We start from the raw sequence: 25,564 nt of genomic DNA, 5'->3' as shown, positions 1-25,564 counted from the left end.
AAGATAACGTAATATATAAAAACGGAAATGACTAAATTGTATTCTTATTATTATTAAACTTTGATAGGATTTGACAAAAATAATAAGAGCGATGAATAATTATAACCTAACGACTTGATTAATAAAAATCGGATTGTATATAAAGTTATGCGGTGACATTAGAGGGAGAGAGAATAAGAGAATGCCAACGTGGAATTTTTAAATTTGGAAATATAACCAATTGAGCGCGCGCAAACGCAGATAGCTATGATAGCAATGATCAACGCTTAGAATTTCTCTCATAATTCAGAAAGGATCACTTCACAGAGCTTCGAACCATTCGCAATGTCTGCAACTAAATCCGGGTCAAGGAAGCGAGGATCTGAACTCGAACGCACCAAATCTGATAAGAAGAACCGATCAGCTACAGAGAATTTCGATCTCGATTTTGATTTCGATCTCTCCGAGTTCGTCTTCTATGTTTTTTTTTTTTTTTTTTCAAATTTTGTTGTTGTTGGAATCTTAATCAAAATTTCTTATGCAATGCAAATCGGTGGCTGCAAAAATCTGCAGTGACATCAAAGGAATCGTGTCGGCGCTGCACCTGATCAGAGATAAGGCTCAAAAGGATGGTCAGAAGAAGAACGAAGAGACTATTTCTAGGTATTGCGTTTACACTTCGATTGTACCTGAAACGTTCGTTTTACTATACTTTGAACTTTGAAGATTAAGCTTGGAATGATTCGAATGTGCAAGAGTCTTCGAGCGATGTAGATTTTGATTTTGAATCGATGGACGTAGCTTACTTCTGTTTCGATTTTCTCGATCTTCTTTGAGATCCAAATCAGTATTTTTGCGTGTGACTTGTGTGGTATTTAATTATATAACACCAAGAAACATGCTCACTTTTATGGACTTATAATTCCAAATTAAAATTATAAAATCAAATGAGAGAGTTTTCTGCAATGCAACTATAAAATTTGTTACAGTCACTATTTTATCTTCTTATTTGTTGGTTGTTTATTTCTACCTCTGTTTAAAAAATGGTTTATAATTGGTTCTTTTTTTTCGTGATAGTGTGGCCTCCGAGATCAAGTCTATGATCGAGGAATTGAGGGGCAAATCTGAGAAGGACAGGTACATTTGAGTCAGTAAATCCCTAGTTTAGAATGTGCTATGGCATCCTGCATGTCCCTTTATTTTTTTTCGCTGTACTAAAATGTAGATTGTTCTTCCAATATCAGGCAAAATTTTGCTAAGGCGCTTTCAAAGAGTTCCAAAGAGGTCTGTAGACGACAAAATGGTTTATGATATTGATAATTGAGTCATAAGTAGGCAGAGTTACGTGTTGCCGAAAACTTGTTTAATTACTGTTTTGTGATTACAAGCATGCAGTATGAAAGTTCGTTCAAAAACGAATCTGCTAAGTTTCAAGCACTTTATGAGAAATTTTCCAAGGAGAAAGCCACTTCTCTGCAGGCCTTGGAAGGTACTCCCTGTAACATTATCATTGGTGGACTAATTAGCATCATCTGTTATGAGAGTTTACCTTCTTCTAGATTGTAACTACTGGTTTTATCTTAATATGATTTTTGACAATAGCTGAAATATATAGTAGTAATTCCTATGAAATGGAGTGCTACTTTCGAAATATATAGTGGTAATTAACCGATTTTCTGTGATATAATCGTACTCTTTGCCGGTTAGATGCTAATTAGTGCCGCCCATTGACAGATATTATCTCTAAATTTGAAGAGGAAAAGGAAAAGCTATTCATGAGATATGAACAACTGAGTAAGCTATTCAATTTAATCCATCTTTATGGATATATAAAAACTGCAACCCCGAATTCAATGATTTTATTTTCTATAGCCTTATCTTTACAACTTTATGAATATTTTAGGGAAGAAGGAAAGAATTATGATATCTGAACAAGAAAAAACCTGCAATGATAAAATTGCCCAACTGGAAGAGTCATTGAAAAAGAAGAAACAGGTATACTAAGCAGCATGATCTAGATTTTCAGCAGCATTCTCACCTTGTCTCTCTGAGATTCACACGCTCATGTGCTCACATAGGTACAAGCATTTCTTATTGATTATTTTTTGTCACACAGGATGATAAAACTTTCAGCATTCTAAAGAAAACTCTTGGTTCATTCTTGGAAAGTACCTCGGACGACGATTTCCCACCTGATGATTGAAGATGCAATACACGGAGATCTTTTGTTTCAGCCACAATCCCTGATTCTATTCATTTTACTGGAAAATGTAATCATAGATAAACTCTAAACTTGAGTTGACCCTCTTTGCATATTTCCACTTGCACTTTAATCTGTTATTACAATCAGCTGTTGAAAATATAATTTTACAACACAAATTCAGTGCAATATTTGCTTTTATTTAGATAAAATTTCCCCTGATTTTATGCACTACTCCACCTGCTGCTGTTCCTCCATTTTTTCTGGCCATCACGGTTGCTGATTCCGATGAAATTCCTCAAGTCTAAACCGCATAGTAAAAATAAGGAAATGTATTTGTGATGTTACATGACAAATGAATAGTTGTTATTTTAAGAAAAGAAAAGAAAAGTTAAATTCATTAAGTAATGTGCCCTCTCACTTTTTTAATATTATATAATTTGTCTTTTTCTTAACATAATAACTATATATTTATCAACAAATGCATTTAGCAAAAATATATTGCAGAATAATAACCTTACAGCATAAAAGATACCTGCAAATGGCTTTTTTGCCACCCTCATAGCATTAGTGCTTTTACAGAAAGTTGATTGATAGTTACAATCGTCAACAGAAGCATAAAGGTATTAAAGTGAGAATTGCAAGTTTATCAAATGACGGAAATGGACCTACCACATTAACATGATAAATGACACTCCACATGAACGAAGGGACCGGGACAAATACAGTTTTTTGCATTAGAATCATTGAGTAATGGCGAATTGAAGGAAAAGAGAATCAATCATGCCCATCATTTTAAAATAAAGAAACATTATTCTCTGGATCAATCGACATAAGCTTAAAATTTTCCGTTTTATTTTGGTTGGAAATGAATGTGATTAAAAAAATTCAGTCCACTAAAAGAGTAACATTATCCCAAATAAGAAAGTAATTGCTTAACATAAAATAAAGCTTTCATAGAAAATTGAATTGTTTGCTTTAGTGTCATCCATATATTTCAATATCAATACTACATTAGAAAGGGGACTCCCCCGTTTGATGCCCACTTTTATCCCCCTAAAAGACTGGAGTTTTGAAGCCCAGCTCTTAAACCCACTTCTATTTATAAGGATTATTAGTTTTATAATTACTTTTTAAAATTTACAATTTTATGACAGTTTTTACTTTTTACACAGTTTTCAAATTTTTCTAAAAAAAGAAAAGAAAAGCTGCCATATTATTGTAATTAAATAAAGGTAATACTTTTCTTATTTTACATGAGATAAAGATAAACTTCCCACGTAGAGAATAAATGAGGAGAAAGAAAAAAGAATGAAGTGAGAGAAAAAGTTTGCAATAGAATTCGTGTAGAAATGTTTTGGTCTTTCATATAAAATGAGAGACATTAACTCCATTAAATAATTATTTTCCCTTTACACCTGCATTTATGGTTTTTAAGTATATATGATGATATTCATGGGGGATATGAAAAGAAGTGCGATCCTAGCAAGGAAAATGCGGCACTCAAGTGAAACCTTGTCTAAAAAAATTATAGTGAAATTACTTCCAAAACTTGTCATTAGTAAATAATTTCATATGGATACGTATCCCAAAAGCAGCAATTCTGAGAATGATCCATGAACCCTCGTACCTAATTTGTTATACAAAGATGGTCCAACTAATAAACCAATGGACAGACCACTAACAACCAGTTTTGGAAGGAGCTGGTTAATTTCCTTTGTTGAACAGACCATGGAGGCTGCTTGTTGTGTTCCTGCACAAAGATCATGACCAAAATTATTGTTGAAATGAAAACCTTACTTGTTTTAGGCAATAAATCTAGGGTTTTATAATTTCCATTTAACATGAGAATTGAAATCTTCCTATACACCATTCGATTTCCGTGCTGACATGAGTCTTACATATAATTTTTTCTAACATATAGATCCCACATGCTTTTTGTTCTACAACATAAGATTTCAATTCTATGTAACTTGAGAATTATAAAACTCATAAATCTATAGCAATTGTAGGGACACTTAGGATTGAATCTAAAAAGGCAGGTCTAACTGTCTAAGTAAGAGAATAAATTCCCCTTATGTAGCCTATACCATTGGACCCAAAGAAAAAAGTTAAAATAATCAGAAATAAAATTCCTCGATTTATAAATTCATTATATATTCAAATAGTATAATGTGAAATAAAATCATTTGAAAAATTTATTTAACCAATAAAATAGGATGAAATGTGTTGAGGAAAGAGGGAAGACTATTTTGAGTAGTATAAAAAATATAAAATAAAAATAAAAGTTAGTACACTAAGCTAGCCTGAGAGGTTTTTAGGTCGGACTTTTGAATTGAAGCTTGAAATCTTTTTATTAAACGAACTTTTATACAAGTCCAAATCTGATTCCTATAACCAATTTTAGACATGTAAGCTCAGACCCCTAGTTTGTTTGCCACCTCTAGTTATAAATGTGTGTCTTCATATAAGTTTATCTCAAATAGATGAAGAAATGTTTTTTTCATATATATATATATATATATATATATATATATAGGGAAGAGTATTTCTACAGCCACTTTAGATAAGGTTGTCTATAGCTATTCCTTTTTCACTAAGTACGACCGGTCGTACTTAGTGATAACAATAAAACTGTTCTTTTTGTTTTCTTTCCTCAGACATTGTCGGCTGACGTGGCAGAGAGAGAAAATGCAATTCTAATGTACGACCGGTCGTACTTAGTGAAAAAAGGGTAGCCGCAGATAAGCTTATCTAAAGTGGCTGCAGAAATGTTTTTTTCCATATATATATATATATATATATATATATATATATATATATGGCTCTTTTTTGAAAATTTTAAATGCCATTTATTAACATTTCAAAAAGTAATCATGACTTGTTATCGCAAATTAATATTTGACATGAATCAATAAATCAAAGTTTAACGTGTGCTTTTATTAATTTCATAAATATATATCAAAATGGCATTTGTCAATTAATGCGAAGTTCAATTCTATGCATACAGGGATGCTGTTTTGATGTTAAATCAGGTCCGAATGTATGAAAAATGGGAAATAATACTCTCATGCCACATGAGATACTCCTATTTTCCTACACAAATTCGTTTTCCGTGCCAATTAATTTTTCTTTTCTTTTTTAATATAAAATATGGGACCCACATTTAATTTTTCTCTACTTTTTTTCTCTCCTACAATCCTACAACATAAGAAAAGTTAAACCCATGAAAAATATAGTGAACGGAATTCTTGGAAGTATGTCCAGTCTCAAGCTTAGGTATTCCTCATGAAAACTCTACAAAAATATTTCCTATTTGCTTTTGTAGTTTGTATAATTTTTTTCTCCCCATCTTTTCAGGCAGAAAAAGGAGGATTTAAAACTTTACGTGATGGAGACAAAAGGAAATCGTGTCTACAGCATTAATATATGAGTCTGGTGTCTACACGTGTTTCTCTAACAGAAGGTGGAGTACATATTTCAGGCTTTTAGCAATAAATTATTCAGGACTCCTAACATCTTGGTTTGAAAGCATTATTAAAAGTCTTTGCCATCTAGTTATTTTTTGTCAACTTCAGATGTCTGGTTTTAGAATTGAGTTATGTTGTGATACTTGTGTCACTTAGTCCTCATAACGGTAGATGCAATTAAATATGGTTTATTCTACTAAATGGGATAGCCCAACTATTATGGCAATATTATCAACCACATCAGATAAATGAAATTTGCAGGCATTTGATTTGATTTGATTTGGAGAGAGAGGCGTCGTGTATAAAATTGTGTGCGTAAAAAAGTTATGTTTTTTTTTTTTAGAAATACAATGAAAACTAAAGCAACATCAAAAAAAGCCTTATATTGGGCACAATCTTGAGAGATTAACTCCCCTCAAGTCATTACGAAACAATTCCAAACAAGCCGTTGGAGAGGGACATCCAGCACAATCAGTTGTCCATCCTGATGAGGTGCATGAGTAGCAAGCCAACCAGCAACAAAATTGCCTTCTCTATAAGTATGACTAAGCTGAATAATCCAGTCTCTTTGAAGCATGCTACGAGCTCGGATGATTAAAGCAGAAAGAGGATGACTTACGTCACACCCTTTTCTTATAAATTTCAAAGCCACCTTGGAGTCACCGTCCACAAAGACTCTCCTAAATTTCTTATGCCAAGCCAGATCCATACCTGTCAAGAACCCCTAAACTTTCGCTGAAGTAGAAGTACCACTCCCAAGAAATTTTGTAAAACCAGTTAACCAGTTCCCAGCAGCATCCCTTATGACTCCACCACATGCAATCCTTTGCCCACTGTCTATGCTGGAACCATCCACATTAAGTTTAACATAACCCTCAGAGGGAAAATTCCAGTAAATAAGACGTTCCTCTCTTCTAAGCTCCTGATGACCAATCTTAATAAGGGTTTCATTAGCCAATTGAATATTACCACAAGTGTAGGTAATGCGCCTAATGAGACCATACTTTGAGGTGCTAGTTTGATCAAAGATTGCCTTATTTCTTTCCCCCCACAAACACCAAGTTATCACCCCAAAATACAAAGGCCAAGTTCGATCAGTTTGAAACGGACCTTTTAATCCTAGATTTGTCTGAATCCATAGGTGAAGATCCATGGAGAAAAAGTCACTACGGTTATCAGAAGGAACCCAATGCTCCCATAATTCCCTGGCACCAGGACAATCTCTAATGGCATGTAAACTATCCTCAAGATTATAATGACATCTCAGACACGCTGCATCTGTAGCCATGTGACGATGCACTCTACGAACATTAGTTAAAAGAGAACCTTTGTAGAGAAGCCACAAGAATTGTCTAATACGTTCAGGACCAGGCCAAACCCAAATTACCTTCCAAATCCTATCCTGATGATAATGCGAGATACCCATGAGATAGTTATAAGCTGATTTCACTGAAAAAATCTCATCTTGGCTACCTGCCCAAATAACACGGTCCAGAAAAGGATCCACTGTAGGAGGAAGCACACTACGAATCTTGTCTAATACTGACGTAGGAAGAAGGTGCTGTAAGAAAGTTATGTTAACAAACATAAAATTCTTTTTAAAATGCCCGTGCCTCTTATTTTTGTACTCTTTTTCACTCCCTCCCTCGGAGTACCCTTTTTTCTTTTAGATTGTAACACAAAAAACGACGTCGGCTGTTACCGTCATGGATGGACTTACTATCGTTTGGTTTCTTTAAATATATTAATAAAATCTTATAGCATAGATTCTTAAATATCCTTCATTTATATATGCATGCAGCTCTATTGAATTCAGACTTTCAGAGCATTCATTTTGATCGAAATCACTTATAATCTTGTTCTTCAAATTATATTTTTAATTAGTTTATTTTCTTATTGAAATTTGTGCCTACTTTCCTTCTCTTCCTCTTTCTTCTCGTTCTCTAATTTTATTACAACTTAATTTCATTAGAACCTTTTCCTTTTTTATTATCTTTGCCCTCCTTACTTTCTTCTTTAAAAAAAAAACATGTATTACATTAAAATTAATGATAAATTCTTAAAATATTAAATTTTTTAAAACAAATATTAGAAGATTTTATATAAATTATTGACCAACACCACCTGAGCAGAGTATTACATTTATATTTAAGGTGAATTATAAAATGCAGCTCATACACCTTAAATCCGTAATTTTACTTTATATATCAAATGGATGCCTTAAGATCGCGACCTAAATCGACATTAAAAAGCTAAGCTTTTTTTAAAACATTATATATATATATATATATATATATATATATATATATATATATATATATATATGTGTAGATTGAATAGTTCTACGTACGAAAATACAACTGTTTGAGGGTGAAACAAAAGAAAATGAACAATCCTTATACATACCATTTTTTTTTTAATTTTGACATAATTCAATTAGTTTTAAGGATTTTTATTTATTAGGTAGGATTAATTGAATTAATTACTCATTCACTTAGGAGTTAACAAATATTACAGATCATTTCATCATAATTTTTCACAAAAAACTTCTAGCTTTCTAGTATATGAATTATCAATTATGGGAGTTATGACAAAAGGAAAATTAATAAATGAATACATTTTCTATAGATTTAGTTTTAAGAACAAACAGAGCGCATTGGCATATATATATATATATATATAATACTTATGCTTGATATACTACTCGATCCTCTCCGATAGCCCGCCCATTATGTAGGTGCAATATATCGTGAACTTGCAACCCAATGCAGTTCCAGCAGCTTTGTTGTAAATGTTCATGAAGAAATAGAAAAGATATGGAATGCACCATATTCACAGCAAATATTTATCAGAGCTTCTAGGGGAAGAAAAAAAAATCCCTTAGTTTAAGTTTTTCTGATGAAAGGCTTAAACGGGCAAAGGTTCTCTTTGGCGAATTGAAGGAAAAGAGAATCAATCATGAGTACCATCATTTTAGAATAGAGAAACATTATTTTCTGGATCAATCGACAAAAGCTTAAAAGTTTCCGTTTTATTTTGGTTGGAAATGAATGTGATTATAGAAACTCAGTCCACTAAAAGAATAACATTATCACAAATAAGAAAGTAATTGTTTAACATAAAATAAAGCTTTCATAGAAAATTGAATTGTTTGCATTGGTGTCATCCATATATTTCAATATCAATACTACAATAGAAAGGGGACTCCCCCGCTTGATGCCTCCTTTTATCCCCCTAAAAGACTAGAGTTTTGATCTGCTGTCATTGAATACAGAAGAGAATATTGTCATTTTAAAGTAATTGAAGCCCACCTCTTATATCCACTTCTATTTATAAGGATAATTAGTTTTATAATTACTTTTTATAATTTACAATTTGCAGACAGTTTTTACACACATTTCAATTTTATTTTATTTTTTGAAAAAAGAAAAGAAAAGCTTCCATATTATCATAATTAAATAGGGCTTTATGTCTCTCCTTTAATAAGGAGAGACTTTCAATCTTATTATGAGATTTCAATCTTATACTGAGACACCAAAGCACTGAGACCCACCAAAATTTAAAAAAGAAAAATAATGGCATACCTTTTAATGGGTCAGTAGGAAAAAAAGCTTCTCTCCAGCAACTTGAGAGATGTATTTCCCAATTAAATAATTATTTTCCCTTTACACCTGCATTTCAGGTTTTCAAGTATATATGATGATATTCATGGGGGATATGAAAAGAAGAGGGATCCTTGCAAGGAAAAGGAGACTCTAAAGTGAAACCTTTTCTAAAAAAATTATAGTGAAATTACTTCCAAAACTTATCATTAATAAATAATTTCATATGGACATGGATCTCAAAAACAGCAATTCTGAGAATGATCCATGAACCCTCATACCTAATTTGTTATACAAAGATGGTCCAACTAAAAACCAATGGACAGACCACTAACAACCAGTTTTGGAAGGAGCTGGTTTCCTTTGTTGTACAGACAATGGAGGCCGCTTGTTTTGTTCCTGCACAAAGATCATGACCAAAATTATTGTTGAAATGAAAGCCTTAGTTGTTTTAGGCAATAAAATCTATAGCAATTGTAGGGAGACTTACGATTGAATCTAAAAGGGCGGGTCTAACTGTCTAAATAAGAGAATAAATTCCCCTTGTGTAGTCCATACCATTGGACCCAAAGAAAAAAGTTAAAATAATCAGAAATAAAATTCCTTACAAAAGTAAAACACTATCTATCATCTTTGACATGGAAACTTTAACGGCCTGTTTGGAGTACCTGATAAAGAAGATAGGATAGGATAACTTATCATATCTTACTTTTATCTCTTGTTTGGTGGGTCAATAAGATATGATTAGCTTATTCCATTGTCTCATTTTATCCTATCCAATACATTATTTCTTATCCTGTGGGGGGAGCTGGGTTAAGATTCAACAGGAAATGATACCAATATTGGATACCTAATATATCTCCACGCTACCCAATATATCCCCACGCTACCCAATATATTTATATTTATTGCATTATATTTTGTTTTTTCTTTCTCTTTTCTCCTACATAATCTTATCAGATTGCTAATCAGGTGCTCATCAAAGTGCTCATCAAACACAGGATATGATATCGGCTTATCAGCCCCATATCATATCCTACCCTTATCAGCCCCATATCATATCCTATCCTTATCCTATCCTGTCCACCAAACAAGCCCTAATAGTTTCAAATGAGTAGTTCGATTCAGAGTACATGAATTCCACTTTATTCAAACAGAAAACACTAGGTTTCAGTAGTTAAATGAAATACAGAAGATATATATGTGAAGCCTATTTTTCTCCAGCCCATAAATGAGCAGCGTGTATGTGGGTGTCTTGGTTTCTGGTTTTGAATTCATGCTCTACTGTATTTGCCATTTCAAAATAAATCACCCATCAACAGCAATTCCAGTAGAAATTGTATACATAATCCTTCACCCATCAAGGCAATCACAATATGCATATACTATAGTCTTTATTATTCTTCTTTTCATTATGCATGTTTAAAAGTTTAGGGGAACATCAATTTTTTTTTTTTTTTTTTTACATAAATTTAAGAGGAAATTTATAGTGACCAATTGACAAATGAACACTTATTCTATGGTAATTTCATGATATGTCCGGTAGACCAAACTCCATGTCAAATACTTAGAAGGCTAAATTTTTCACATACAGTACTAAGTACATAAAAAAGTAGCTTTCAGTTACATAAGTTATATTGATCTCAAAATTAGAGACAGCAGTGTGCATTTAGATAGAACTAATGCACAAAAACAGTTAACGTACCCCGATTTCTGTCACAAATCGGCATGAGGAACACCTAACTTGTGAAGCACCATATGGGTACATTAGCAATACCGCACAACTCCCACATTTAACTTGCCCAACCTGATCAGCTGTAAGGAAGGAATGAGTTATTGATATCTTGCCACACAAAAAGTTAATGCCATATGTCATTTTTTGAACAAGGAAGTAAGGTGAACTTTTAAGAAAATGGAATAAGTTACACAAGTGGAAACTTCAAAATTGAATTTCATGTCAGTACGCAGCGTATGACATCACTGTATGTGCATTCACGGAGAGATTTACCATAATAAAATTTCTAGTTGAAAACCTGGAGCTTGTTACATCATCAAATCCTAGTGTGATTGGTCATTGGTATTTGGACTGCAACCCTTCTATGAAGACCAGAAAGTTTTTTTTTTAAATAAAAATATTATAAATTTTAATAAATACACAAGATTGTTCACACAAGTGAAGAGTGCACTACTACACATAACAGGTGGGTTGGACCAAGCATAGATTTACATCGATATCAACAACAACATCACCTTTATTCCAAACTAGTTGGGGTCAGCGGCGACCAAGCATAGATAATCAAATCCTTATAAACCAAACTTAAAATGCAAAGTTAAAACTCACAGCAGAGACATGTTCATGAGAAACAGATGATAGAATTTATATTTCCACAAAGTTATTGTTCAAGCTCAGAGCGGTTATCAAAATGATTTTTAGCTAAAGATTAAAACCAACAAATATTGCCCAAGTGGAAGAAGGTTAGAATTTTCTAAGTTTGTTTTGAATGGTGTATTTGGTTTTATAAAATGGTTTGAATGGATAACTTCATTCTTTCCCGATGTTCATGTTATATTATAGGTTTAGAAATCATCATGTGTACATGTTTATTGGGTTTGAGCCCAAATGATAAGCATGCTGGAACTTGAAAAAGGGTATTATGATATATTTTAGAATTGTAAATAATCTGTACAAAGGGTTCTCTATTTATAGAGAATATTTGACCTACTTTTAACCTAATGGGCTTGGCCCAATACAACAAAGGGCTTGGCCCAATACAACAATAAATGACTAAATAATAACTAAATCAATATTATTTACAACACTCCCCCTCAAGCTGAGGAATAGATATTTATCATTCCCAGCTTGCTAGTAAGTTCTTGAAATCTGTGTGAAGGAAGCCCCTTTGTTAATAGATCAGCTAATTGACGCCCAGTGAGAATGTATGGAGTGGTAATCAACCCGCTATCAAGTTTCTCTTTGATGAAATGGCGGTCGACCTCAATATGTTTAGTCCGATCATGTTGAACTGGATTATGAGCTATACAAATAGCGGACTTATTATCACATAGCAGCTTCATAGGTCCCTCACATTTTATTTTGAGATCATCAAGTACAATTTTCAGCCACAGTAACTCACAAATGCCTTGAGCCATAGCTCGAAATTCAGCTTCTGCACTTGATCTGGCAACCACATCTTGTTTCTTACTTCTCCATGTCACCAAGTTACCGCAAAGAAACATGCAATAACCAGTGGTAGAACGACGGTCAGTCACGGATCCAGCATAATCAGCATCTGTGTAGACTTCTAAAGATAGATTGCCATCACGTCGGAATAACAATCCTTTACCAGGAGTACCTTTAAGATACTGAAGAATTCTCTCTACTGCCTGCATGTGTTTTTCCTTTGGATCGTGCATAAACTGACTGACAACACTAACAGCATAAGCTAGGTCTGGTCTAGTATGGGCCAGATATATCAATTTCCCAACTAGCCGCTGATATTGTCCTTTATCAACTAGAGGACTCTCTTCTTCATAGCTCATCTTGTGATTCTGCTCAATAGGAGTATTAGAGGGTTTACACCCGAGCTTTCCTGCTTCTTTGAGAAGATCAAGAACATATTTCCTTTGGCTGATAAAAATTCCTTTGCTTGAATGAGCTACTTCTATCCCTAGGAAATATCTCAGTTTCCCAAGGTCTTTGACTTCGAACTCAGAGGCAAGCCGTGTCTGCAGAATCTGTCTCTCTACAAAATCATCACCTGTGATAATAATATCATCAACATATACAAGGAGCACAGTAAGCTTCCCGTTTTGGGAGTGCTTGAAGAAAAGAGTGTGATCTCCTTGACTCTGTCTATATCCTAAGGTCATCATAACCTTAGTAAACCTTCCAAACCAAGCACGAGGTGACTGCTTCAATCCATACAAGGCCTTTTTTAATCGACAAACTTTATTTTCCCCCTTCACAGAATCAAAACCAGGCGGGATTTCCATGTAGACTTCTTCTTCTAACTCACCATTGAGGAAAGCATTTTTCACATCAAATTGATTTATATCCCAATTGTAATGGGCAGCAAGGGACAACAAGATTCTCACTGTATTCATCTTTGCAACTGGAGCAAAGGTTTCTTCATAATCAATGCCATAGGTTTGAGTGTAACCTTTGGCGACTAATCGAGCCTTGTATCTCTCAAGAGTGCCATCAGAATTATATTTTAGGGCATAAACCTATCTGCACCCTACTGCTTTCTTTCCGTTGGGTCTATCAATAACCTCCCATGTTTTATTTTTCTCCAATGCATTCATCTCCTCTTGCATGGCTTGAGCCCAATTCCCATCTTTCAAAGCTTCATGTACTGATTTTGGGATTGAAGTAGAATCTAGTGCTGAAACAAAGCTTTTGTGCTGCACAGAAAGATTAGCAGAGGAAACAAAATGGGAGATAGGGTATTGAGTACAAGAGGGACAGGAAGAACAAGATTTCTTGGAACAAGATCTTTTTCCTTTTCTTAAAGCAATGGGTAAATCATCAGAAGCAGTAGTAATGGGTAAGTCATCAGAAGTATCATGATCAGAAATATGAGATTCAGGACTTACCAGTGGTTCAGACGATTGAGGTTGTTGTTGAGGCAATGTGGGCTGTTTCCTTCTTTGATATACCAATTCAGGTGTTACAATCTTCCGTATCTCTTGTGTACTTGATGTATCAGTCATAGGAGGATCAGTCACAGGAGGATCAGACATAGACACATTAGGAACAGGAACAAAAGGAAGAGACACTGACACAGGTGAAGGAGTAGACACTGAAGTTTCAAAGAAGGAAGGTGATGAGTCTTCTGGTGAATCATTCTCCCCCCGAAGATGAGGACCTTGGAAAAAGGACTCAGATTCCTGAAATGTAACATCCATAGAAACAAAAAATTTCCGACTTCCAGGGTGATAGCACTTGTAGCCCTTCTTATCAGGAGCATATCCAAGGAAGACACACTTAAGAGCCCTAGGATCCAACTTACTGCGATGCTGTTTATGAATATGAACAAAGACAACACACCCAAACACTCGAGGAGGAAGACTTTGCAAAGTTGGAACAGAAGGAAAAAAAGAAGTCATGGAGTGAATAAGACTTACATGATCGAGAACCCGAGTGGGTAGACGATTGATCAAGAATGCTGCAGTAAGAATGGCATCTCCCCAATAGCATTTGGGTACATATGTTTGAAACAATAAGGCACGAGCAACTTCAAGAAGGTGACGATTTTTCCTTTCAGCAACCCCATTTTGTTGAGGGGTGTCTACACAAGTAAGCTCATGAATCATACCTTGATTTTGTATAAATTGGGAAAAAGAGTGATTGACATATTCAGTACCATTATCTGTCCTTACTCTTTTGATTTTTTTACAAAATTGAGTCTCAATCATTTTATAAAATTGAAAGAACAGTTTTGGTACCTCAGACTTTTCATGCATTAAGTAAACCCAAGTTACACGAGTGCAATCATCAATAAAAGAAACAAACCATTTATTTCCAGAAGAATGAGGGACCTTAGAAGGACCCCAAACATCAGAATGAATAAGATCAAAAGGTTCAACACTTTTAGTAATACTAGAAGGGAAAGACACACGATGATGCTTAGCAAACTCACAAACATCACAATGAAAAGACTCAACAGACTTAGACAAAAACAAAGACGGAAATAAAGACTTGAGTAAACTAAATAGAGGATGTCCCAAGCGCTTATGATGAAGCCAAATCAGAGAATCAGCAGTTGACTGGCCATGTGACAGTAAGATGTGATCCTTAACATGAGTTGCAGGAGATTGTGACACCAGATAATACAGCCCACCTTGCTCTTTAGCACCCCCAATCGTCTTCCCTGTGGCGAGATCCTGAAAAACACAGTGAGTAGGAAAGAAGGTTACAGTGCAATTTAAATCTTTTGTGATTTTATGAATAGAAAGAAGATTAGTAGAAAGTTTAGGGACATGAAGAGCATCTTTGAGATGTAAGGAAGGCTGTAATTTTATGTTACCAGAACCCGCAACTGATGTATGGGAGTCATCAGCTACGGTTATCGTATGAGTGCCAATGGTATGGTTATAAGAAACAAAAGGGTCAGCACAACAAGCCATATGATCAGTAGCACCAGAATCAACAACCCAAGAATGTTTAAAATCAATACATGAAGTAAGAAAAGAAGAAATTTTGGAGCTCATACCAGTCATAGCCAAATCACTAGTACCAGACGGCTTACTCAGAGAATCAAGTATGGTCCGAAGTCGTTCCAACTCATCTGGACGAAATGCAGGTTGGGTCTCATTAGGTGTAGGAGCTATATCAGAAGAAGTAAAATGCGCTTGACCACGCATCCTTGCCATCTTTTCTAAGACAGTTTGTTTTCCATGGAGGCGATAGCATAGATCCTTGATATGACCTGTTCTTTTACAATAAGAACACCAGCGATCATCTTTCTTAGGTCTAGAAGATGCTCCATCAGAATATTTTGGAAAGGAACTCCTGTAAGTAGAACCATCCTTTTTTGTTGAAATCATAGCAGACCCATCAGTGGGTTTAGAAGCAGCACCATCTTTTGATAATAACATGACAGATTTATCAGGGTTCATCATAACACCCCGACGATTCTCCTCTCCCCGAACAGTATTGAAAACAGCAGAAAGGGATGGAAAAGTTTCTTTGCCAAGTATCTGAACCCGAATAAGATCATACTCGGAATTCAAACCAGCAAGAAAATCAAAAATACGCTCATTTTCCACCTCCTTGGCTAAAGCAGTAGCATCTGCAGTACATTTTATCTTCAAACTCTGAAATTGATCAAGTTCAGTCCATAACTCCTTCAAGGTGCCATAGTACTCAGTCACGGATAAAGAATCTTGTTTTGTAGTGAATATTTTATTGCGCAATTCATAGCGCGCAGCCATATCCTGTTTCAAGGAATAAGTGGAGCGGACAGTTTCCCAAATCTCCATAGCAGAAGACAAGAACATACAATGACGACCCACTTCAGGAGTCATCGAATTCCACAACCAAGTCATGATAAGAGAATCCTCATTATCCCAAACAGCAAAATCGGGATCCGTGGCAGCAGGAGCAGGGCCATCAAGATGAGCAATCTTATTGCGACTCTTGATGGTAGTACGAATGAACTGAGACCATGACAAATAATTTGATCCGTCAAATCGATAACTCTGATGTAGACTTGGAAGATCATTGTGACCAAGAGGGGTCACCACAGATGGGGTAGAATTTTTTCCAGATAAGTTTAGAGTTGAATCACCGTCGGAAGCGGCCATACTGCAAAACAACTCAAGGAATAGTACCAAGAAGCCAAAAAATCACGAAAAATTACCAAACGAGGTCCGATCAAAAAGGTGAGCACATATCCGGAACGAGCTTGGAGAGTCGATCAAGACTGCACCGGTCCGCAGCCAATAGCAATCGTCACGCGCTGTCACGCGCCGGTGAAGCTGGCGGCGCGTGGGATTCACGCGCAGGGAAAGGAGCGGCGCGTGGAGGAGCGTCTGACGTCCGATCGGGCTGGGCTTTTCAGGCGAAGGTCGTCCAAGGGTTGCGAACAAGGAAGCACGGACACTTGTAAAAACAAGAAGAGTCGGGTCCGACACGCTCCGACACGGCGACACGGTGTCCAACACGCGGTTGACTTTTTCCGACACGTTGACCATTCCGACACGCGAATTTGACCGTGTCCGACACTGTCAAATGGCATTTTCGTAATTTTCGTAATTTTTTTTAATTTTTTTTTTTTTTTTTAAGTTAAAATATATTAATAAAGCTTCCACCTGTTCATATCAATTTTATCTTTTTTCTTTTTTCCCCTTAAGTAGATAAGAGATCATCTCAGCATCATTGTTGTCAATTCCTATCACGCTCTTGTTGTATCTTTTTCTCTCTGATCTCTCTCTAATATGATTTGATCTCTCTATCTGATATTATATCTCTCTCTCATCCAAGTTCTTATTTTTTTTATTAAAGCTTCCATCTTTATAACGTATTGATGGGTATTATTAATTTAGTTTCACTTTTTTGTTAATTATTAAATATTAAATGAAATATATACTATATAAATTAAAAATATTATTTAATATTAAAACGTGTCCCAACGTGTCGAAATCCATAATTTTTTAGGATTGACGTGTCGGAGTGTCGTGTCGTGTCACGTGTCGCGTGTCGTATCGGTGCTACATAGGTTGCGAACCTATCTGGGGCTGATCGGAGTTGAATGGCTGCCAGAAAGAAGGTCAATCGCGATGAACAGTGTTCTTCGTTAGTGAAAAACGCTTTCTGTTTGGAGGTGACGTTGAACGGTTCAGTTTGGGGTCTTGTTATTGAGGAAGATGAGAGAAAAACAAAGAAAAGCAGTGATCTCTCGGTCCAAGAGGTCCCCGGAAAATTTTTCCGGTGGCGGCTGATGGCAGCGAGAGATGGAAAACAAAAAAAAAGGTTTCGTAGGCGCGGAAGCAGAGCCCTCAAGATCGAGAGCTCTGATACCAACTTGAAAAGGGATATTCTGATATATTTTAGAATTGTAAATAATCTGTACAAAGGGTTCTCTATTTATAGAGAATATTTGACCTACTTTTAACCTAATGGGCTTGGCCCAATACAACAATAAATGACTAAATAATAACTAAATCAATATTATTTACAACACTGGATTATGGTGTAGGGCAAGGTAACCTAGAGCCCATGATTGGTGAGAACTAGGGATATTATACGGCCGAGATCTCCCCTCCATGCTTAACACTCTGACAGCATACTCTTCCCATCATGGTTTCAGTTATAGAGAGGGAGTTGGAGGGGAAGATCCTGTTCCTGGAATGCACACATGTGCACAGTGCACGGCATCCCCTTTAGAGGTTCTTGAAGAAAACTGATTTCTTATATATCTTCAAGAGGTACATAGAAATTTACAATTTCTTGAGGTGCTATAAATTGTAGTATTAGCAAACTCAGCATGTGACAACATAAGCAAAGAAAAAGAGGAGTAACCTTCTAATACAATGTTGACCGTCTGACAGCATGAACATTTGACATGTTTGGCACCTCTTGGATATGAAAGCAGGCGACGACAAGAACCACAAACCATTTGAGCCAAACCTGTTAGCACAGTTCGCCAGTCAGAGTCATCAAGTTGATACCCAATTTAGTGCCACGCTTGTCAAAATTTTGAAAATTAAAAAGAAAAATAAAACAAAATCAAGGACACTAACAGTGACATATAAAAAACAACCCAGCAACAGAACAACCAATCCCTTAAAAGGTTGCAATTCAAGGTGAAGCATGTAGCTGGCTTCAAGATACAAAATTTGCAATATTGCATCCAAACCCCTTTATGCAGCTGTTTTAACACATTCAAAAATCATATATTTAGAAAGAATTTAACCTGAATATGAAAGCTATTAACTTGAGAAAAAGTAAAACCTAACTCAATAACACTAGAACCTCACTGTGCCATGAGAGAAAATAAAATAAATATTCCTACAATCTCATACACTTTAAAAAATAAATAAATAAATAAATAAATAAATAAATAAATAAATAAAGCATTGCACGTTGTAAAGTTCAATCACAAAAAGATGGCACTAGTTCAGAAAAACAAAGACAAATTACAAACTCCCACTCATCTAATCTCCTTAATTGTGCAGCAGCTTATTATAAACGCGTGGATAATTCAAAAAGTTAAGAAATTTCTACGAAAACCCAGCTGGGTATCCTTCAATATTCAAGTTTGAAACAGACACAAAATAAAATAAAAAATAAAATAAAAAATAAAATAACAGAACTAGAGGGGAAGAAGATTATTGTAATTGAACAAAATAAGAGTGTTAGAATTAGTGAATGAAATGATCTTCCAAAATCCATGTATAACTATTAACTCACTGGATGGGCGTGACGGCGGCGGCGGAATGGGGAGAGGTTGCCACCCTGGTGGTGGGCCTTCATCGTCGTCTTCTTTCACTGCTTCTTGACCTTGCATCCTAGCTGCTCCCTGCGTAGTCCCACACTCACTGCTTCATACACACTAACTTTTATTTAGGAATGAAAATCATATTCGCATCGGGCAAATGTCACATATTCATGTTAACATGATTTTATTTTTCATTTAACAAATAGTGGCGTTGGGAACACGAGAAATTTTTTTATATCATGGAATCACGATTTCGAAAAATACGATAGAAAGATGAATTTTATGAGAATGTTAGCAAAAAAGTGTTTGGTAGACTAAAATATTTTCAGAATATTGAGTTAATTTTCTTAATGCTATATTTAGTTGTATTAAATTTTTCCTTGCCATAGAAATCTTAGAATACCACCCCCTCTTAGATGGTATTTTCAAAAAAAATTACACACAAATTAAAATTTCGAAAAAATCAAAATCCCGAATTTTTTTTTTAAAACTTGTAACAAACATGAATAAATATGATTACCACTCTCAGTTCCCCAAAATTCTAAAAAATACCTCGTACCAAACGGCCTCGTAACGTGTACAACTTAGGTTTAAAAAGTAATGTCCTTTAAAAATATGACTTGTTAGAATTAAGGGGCGGTTATACTTATTACTGAATTTTTTTATTATTCTTACTATTAAATTAATCACCGTTAATTTTGCTAAATTAATGATTATAATTTATTAGATATTAATAATTAATTAATAAATGTGATGTCATAAATTATAATTGTTAGATTGACAAAAGTTAACGATATTTAATTTAATAGTAAAAATATTTAGTCTAAATATAACCGCCCCTTAAAATTGAATTTATCTACACGGTGCAACTTAAAAGAAAAATTATAACCGCCCCATTAAAATTGAATTTATCTACACAGTGCAACTTAAAAGAAAAATTCAGAATAAAGTAAGTTGTAAATGAAAAATATGATTAATTCAATGGGATGGTTATTTTTGCTACTATTTTAATCTTACTATTCTTGCTACTTGATTGATTATTATTGGATCCAATGTTGCACCGATACCGGGACAATGACACGACACGACACTTCTAAAAAAGTTAGATTTTGACACGTTAGGTCACATTATAATATTTTTAATTTATGTAGTGTATATTATATATAATATCATGAAGCTAAACTTATAACATCCATGCAAAAAAAATATAAGATATCACAAATATTTATAGAGGAGGGGTATTCTTACAAATAAAAGTTTTACAGCCTATTTTTCATCGTTAATTTCCGTCAATCAAATGACTATGATTTATTGAGTCACATTTATTAATTAATTATAATTTTTAATAAATTATAACCATTGATTTTCGTCAATCCAATGGTAAAAAATAGGTCGTAAGAGGTTATAAAACTTTTAAGTTGTAAGAATAACGCTCCTTATATTTATATTAAACTCAATAAAATGGTAATCGTAATCCAACGAATCCAATAGTTGGAACTAAAAACGCAATGCAACACGACCTTTTAATCATTTTTTGAGTCTCTGCAACGCGTGTTGGAATGTCAGTGGGTCGAAAAGTGTCGGACATGACACTTTCAGGTTTTTTGAAATATCGCTGCATCATAGGTTGGATCAATTTGAAATCAACGGTTAAAAAATAAAAAAAATTAGCTACCATTGATTTCAAATTGATTTAATGGTAACCAATCAAGTAGTAAGAGTAATAAGGTTAAAATTGTAACAAGTATAATCTTCCTATATATATATGGGTAATAGTTTTCTCATGTAGTAGGAGATAATAATTATTTCCTACTGACTCATTTGTATAAGTGGGGTCCACTTTCAAGGGAAGAGAAAAATAAAATAAAGTGAGACCCATATTAAATTTGTGCGTGTAGTAGATAAGTTTTTCTTATGTAACATAAGAATAATAAATCCCTATATATATAGGGAAAAATATTTCTACAGCCATTTTAGATAAGGTTGTCTACAACTACCCCATTTTCACTAAGTACGACCGGTCGTACATAGTTATAACAATAAAGCTGTTCTTTTTTTCTCTTTCCTCAGACATTGTCGGCTGACGTGGCAGAGAGAGAAAATACAATTTTAATGTACGACCGGTCGTACTTAGTGAAAAATGTAACACCCCGTTCTATAACCGGTTTGTTAACATCACATTATGATATTAAGCGCAGTTACAATCACATTGGTTCAATTAGAAATTCGGATAAATTTTTCTTTTTGAACAAAGTCGAATTTAAAATGCCCAATTGTGTGATCATAACCATATTACGTTGCGGAACAAAATAAATTAAGCTTAACATCATATTATCATTAGGTTCGAGTTCACTACAAAATTCTCTTCACCTTTTATTAAATTGGAATTCCTTTACTTACTATATAGTTCTCATCTCACACTAGGCTATATATCTCTTTGTTAGTTACGCGTGGGTTCAAACCGCGTCCAATTTGGAGCTTTGTAGCTCAAGCTATGCCAATTTTACTAAATCATGTGTATGCTGAAAATGGGTTGCGCACTTAAGCGCGCTGAGAGAGCTTAAGCGCCCTCCACGACCCAGTTTTTCACACGGCAGGGCGCTTAAGCGCGCTCCAGCGAGCTTAAGCGCCCAAAGGCAGAGGAAAATGGGATTTTTAGGCCACCAATAGCGCTTAAGCGCGCTCCAGGGAGCTAAAGCGCCCACCGGCAGAGAGTTTTTGGCCATCACAGGTGCATCAGGGCGCTTAAGCCCCCTGAGCGAGCTTAAGCCTCCATTTTCAGGCTTAAGCCCCCTCCACAGTGCAATTTGACCTCCTTTGGTATTTCATCCATAACTTTAGTTATACTACTCCTATTTGTACAATCTTGGTCTCATTGGAAAGCTAAGAAGAAGATCTACAACTTCCATTTAGATACAAGGGTCCAAATCTATCATATAGGATATGAAATATGGACCAAGATAGGATATCTTTATTTTTACATGGATTTACAACCCACAAGTCTTCTTTCACCTAATTGACATCATATTATCCTTTCAATACATGATTCTTGATTCTTTCAAGGTACACATACATCAAAAGAAGCATGCAAATCATTTCATCATATAAATATCTCTATTAATTACAACATTACATCATGCCTTAATTACAATTCATCAAAGTCTCATTTACATCATAGTTCCTACAATTTAATATACATGCCAAGGGACTTAGCTACAAAAGGAACATGATCAAAGCAAGTAACCATGTATCAGATACCTATTACTACTACAATGATCATGCACTAAGTTCTCCAAAATACATCACGTGGCATCAAAATATACATATAGCAATCCTAAATGGCATGCAACTCAAAATGTCCAGCTATCAGGTACAATCTACTTATGCTTCTTGCCTCGATCAACCTCACCTCTATCAGTACCTGAAATGATACCCCACAACACGGGGTGAGATATACGAATATATCACAGTAAACTAGAGGTCCTTGGAGATCACTATACCCTAAGGTTCACTTTCGATGTACACATAATCATAACAACTTAACACATTCTCATCCACAACCATCACATGGACTTCCAAGAGAGATCCACTAAGGGTTGTTTCTCTTAGGCTCTTACCACCTGGAGATCCACATAGGGTTGTTTCCAAGGGAAGTCCCTAACCTCAATCTAGGAACCTCCAAGAGAGATCCACATAGGGCTGTTTCTCTTAGGCTCTAACCACATGGAGATCCACATAGGGTTGTTTCCAAGGGAAGTTCCTACCAATCATCCTCATCATAATAGTATCGCTCATAACCTCAATCACAATCCTCAACCGTTACCTCATTCATTATTTCTACCTCTACAACCATTCCTCAATAATTCTTAAACAATCAAACATCAATTAATCAATCATAACATTTATCAATGCATGAATCAATGCATGGGCATACAATTACTATCATAATTATATATCACATCTCATAAACCATTTCTCCTCAACAGAGTATGGTGGAACACTCAATGGGATCAACCCCAAGGTCCAAAGGTTTACCTTGCTCTTGAACTCTCCTCAATTGCACACAACCACAAGGGTTGGTCACTCCACTTGGTCCTCTTGCCTCAATCCTATCAACATAAGGAATAAAATCAAACAATGCTAACAATGCAAGGAAATCCATAGTTCCAAGCCTAGATTTATCCAAATATCAAAGCATACTAAAATAACACTCTAAACTCATTTCTACCGTTTATCTATCGTTCCTAGTAACATTTACAAAGGCACCAAGCCTCCCTCAAACTCAAACTCATTAAACCCCAAAAAACATTATTCATCATCTTCAACCTCTAGAAACTCCATGAAAACCAAGTTCAAGGGGAAGAAACTCACCACAATTGGTTGCACAACCAAGGATTGAGGGTTTCTCAAGCTTCCAAGGAGTAAAATGTTCCCAAACCCCTTCAACCTTCAAAGGGGGTGGATTTTTGAGAGGAAAATTCTCACAACACAAAACTCCCCACAACAAACCTAGCTTGGATTCAAGATGAGAGAAGGATTTGGAGTGGTTTAGGCTTTTGGATCAAAGAAAATGGTTTAGGGGTGGTGGAGCTAGGGTTTGGACCTCCCTTTCCCTCTTCTCCTTCTCTTCTCTCTTTCTTTCTTCCTCTGTGGGTCGACGGGTTGGGTGGGAAAAATGAATGGGTTCATTTGCTTGGGGTCACTTAACTTATGTTAAGTGGCCTTAAGCAGGTATAAGCTCATCTATCTATTCAACTCCATTCACCACCAAACTTTACCCCAAAGGTTTGTAATATTTTTCTAGGGATATTTACATTTTTATTTTTATATTTTGGGTACTTTTGCCTACATCCACTTATACCCCTTAATTTTCATCGAGTACACTTTTTACCACAAAAGTGACCCCAATTCACTTAATTAGGCCTTGTACTTAATTTTACTCACTAATACATGCTTAATTACTTAATTAAAAATAATTAATTTAATTATTAAGTTAGGGGTATTATAAAAAAAAGGTAGCTGTAGACAACCTTATCTAGAGTGGCTGCAGAAATGTTTTCCCCATATATATATGGGATATATTTTTCTTAGAGTAAACACCCTTTTTAGTCCCTGACAATATCTACAAAGTCCTTTTCAGTACCTGGCAATAAAAAAGGACCAAATTGGTCCCTGAAAGTACAAGAAAAGGGTCACTCTACATATTTGGGAGTTGACATAAGGACTAACATGACCCTTTTTTTGTAATTTCAGGGACCAATTTGGTCCTTTTTTATTGCCAGGGACTAAAAAAGACTTCGTAGATATTGACAGGGACTAAAAAGGGTGTTTACTCTTTTTCTTATATTGTAGGGAAAAAAACTACCTCATGTTGTACAAATAAAAGTATAAGTGGGACCCAGCAGTAAGAGGAGAGAGAAAAAAGAGTGGTGGGACCCAACCCCTTTTTGTGTGTGTAGGAGAGTTGTTTATCTCATGTAATCCTATATATATATATAAATATATATAGGGTTTTATTAATCGCATGTTATAGGAGATAAGTTATCTCATGTCACAGAGATAAACTTGTGGGTTTCACCACCTGAAAAATAAAAAGAAAAGAAAAGAAAAAGGTGGCACAGTTATCGAAAAGTGTGTAGAAGAGAAATTTGTCACATGTAACATAAGAGTAATTTTTCCCATATATATAAAGTGATGCGAAGTGAAGTTTTTGAGCTTTTGGTTCAGGAACAGTGACTATTTTGCCACTGTTGGCAAAAAAAAAAATACCAAACTGACACGTTAACAATAAATTTTTCCAAAATGCCACGTGGCATATTTCGCTACACTGTGTAGCGAGATATGTGTGCAAATAATTCGCTACACAGTGTAGCGAAATATGCCATGTCAGAACCAAAAATGTCACGTGTCAAACAGATAGAATTTCGCTACACAGTGTAGCAAAATTCTCCCTGTTTGACACGTGGCATTTTTGGTTCTGTGCATTCTGACGTGGCATATTTCGCTACACTGTATAGCGAATTATTTGCATACATATTTCGCTATACAGTGTAACGAAAATATGCCACGTGGCATATTTCGCTACACTGTGTAGCGAGATATGTGTGCAAATAATTCGCTACACAGTGTAGCGAAATATGCCATGTCAGAACCAAAAATGTCACGTGTCAAACAGATAGAATTTCGCTACACAGTGTAGCAAAATTCTCCCTGTTTGACACGTGGCATTTTTGGTACTGTGCATTCTGACGTGGCATATTTCGCTACACTGTGTAGCGAATTATTTGCATACATATTTCGCTATACAGTGTAACGAAATATGCCACGTGGCATTTTGACAAAATTTACTATTGAAGTAATAGTTTGGTA

At 35.1% G+C, this 25,564-nt stretch overlaps 2 protein-coding genes across 3 annotated transcripts; one reads left to right on the top strand and one right to left on the bottom strand.

Annotated features, from left to right (window-relative positions):
• Window positions 1–324: 324 nt before the first annotated feature.
• Window positions 325–2,182, top strand: LOC133289224 (uncharacterized). The gene is made up of 8 exons (XM_061487122.1): window positions 325–446; window positions 553–642; window positions 1,057–1,116; window positions 1,224–1,263; window positions 1,375–1,468; window positions 1,714–1,773; window positions 1,883–1,974; window positions 2,096–2,182. The coding sequence occupies exons 1-8, from the start codon at window positions 325–327 to the stop codon at window positions 2,180–2,182; spliced, it is 645 nt and encodes a 214-aa protein (XP_061343106.1).
• Window positions 2,183–8,774: 6,592 nt separating this feature from the next.
• Window positions 8,775–19,376, bottom strand: LOC133289226 (protein LOL2). Of its 2 annotated transcripts, XR_009748465.1 has the most exons (6): window positions 19,168–19,376; window positions 18,277–18,384; window positions 10,957–11,066; window positions 9,533–9,650; window positions 9,234–9,320; window positions 8,775–8,904 (listed from the first exon to the last, which is right to left on the bottom strand). XR_009748465.1 is itself a non-coding variant. In XM_061487125.1 (4 exons), exons 1-4 carry the CDS (start codon window positions 19,262–19,264, stop codon window positions 9,582–9,584), a joined length of 384 nt encoding a protein of 127 aa, XP_061343109.1. In that variant the 5' UTR covers window positions 19,265–19,375; the 3' UTR covers window positions 9,341–9,581. The 2 variants fall into 2 exon arrangements, 1 of the variants encoding a protein (XP_061343109.1); XM_061487125.1 differs by lacking the exons at window positions 8,775–8,904; window positions 9,234–9,320 and having other exon boundaries at window positions 9,341–9,650; window positions 19,168–19,375.
• Window positions 19,377–25,564: the final 6,188 nt, after the last annotated feature.

This window comes from Gastrolobium bilobum, unplaced genomic scaffold (genome assembly GCF_033153095.1).
Source record: "Gastrolobium bilobum isolate Gb01-03AN ecotype WA unplaced genomic scaffold, APGP_CSIRO_Gbil_v1 utg45761, whole genome shotgun sequence".
In the NCBI taxonomy this organism is placed as follows: domain Eukaryota; kingdom Viridiplantae; phylum Streptophyta; class Magnoliopsida; order Fabales; family Fabaceae; genus Gastrolobium; species Gastrolobium bilobum.
This window is presented reverse-complemented; position numbering and strand designations above follow the sequence as displayed.

Excerpts from the sequence above, each read along its gene's own strand:
- LOC133289224 (XM_061487122.1), top strand. The coding sequence starts at position 325 with ATGTCTGCAACTAAATCCGGGTCAAGGAAGCGAGGATCTGAACTCGAA. Across the intron at positions 1,469-1,713 it reads TTCTCTGCAGGCCTTGGAAG|ATATTATCTCTAAATTTGAA; the intron begins GTACTCCCTGTA and ends GCCCATTGACAG. Across the intron at positions 1,975-2,095 it reads CATTGAAAAAGAAGAAACAG|GATGATAAAACTTTCAGCAT; the intron begins GTATACTAAGCA and ends TTTGTCACACAG.
- LOC133289226 (XM_061487125.1), bottom strand. The coding sequence starts at position 19,264 with ATGCAAGGTCAAGAAGCAGTGAAAGAAGACGACGATGAAGGCCCACCA. Across the intron at positions 11,067-18,276 it reads GGTCAACATTGTATTAGAAG|CTGATCAGGTTGGGCAAGTT; the intron begins GTTACTCCTCTT and ends CCTTCCTTACAG. Across the intron at positions 9,651-10,956 it reads GATTTGTGACAGAAATCGGG|GAACAAAACAAGCGGCCTCC; the intron begins GTACGTTAACTG and ends ATCTTTGTGCAG.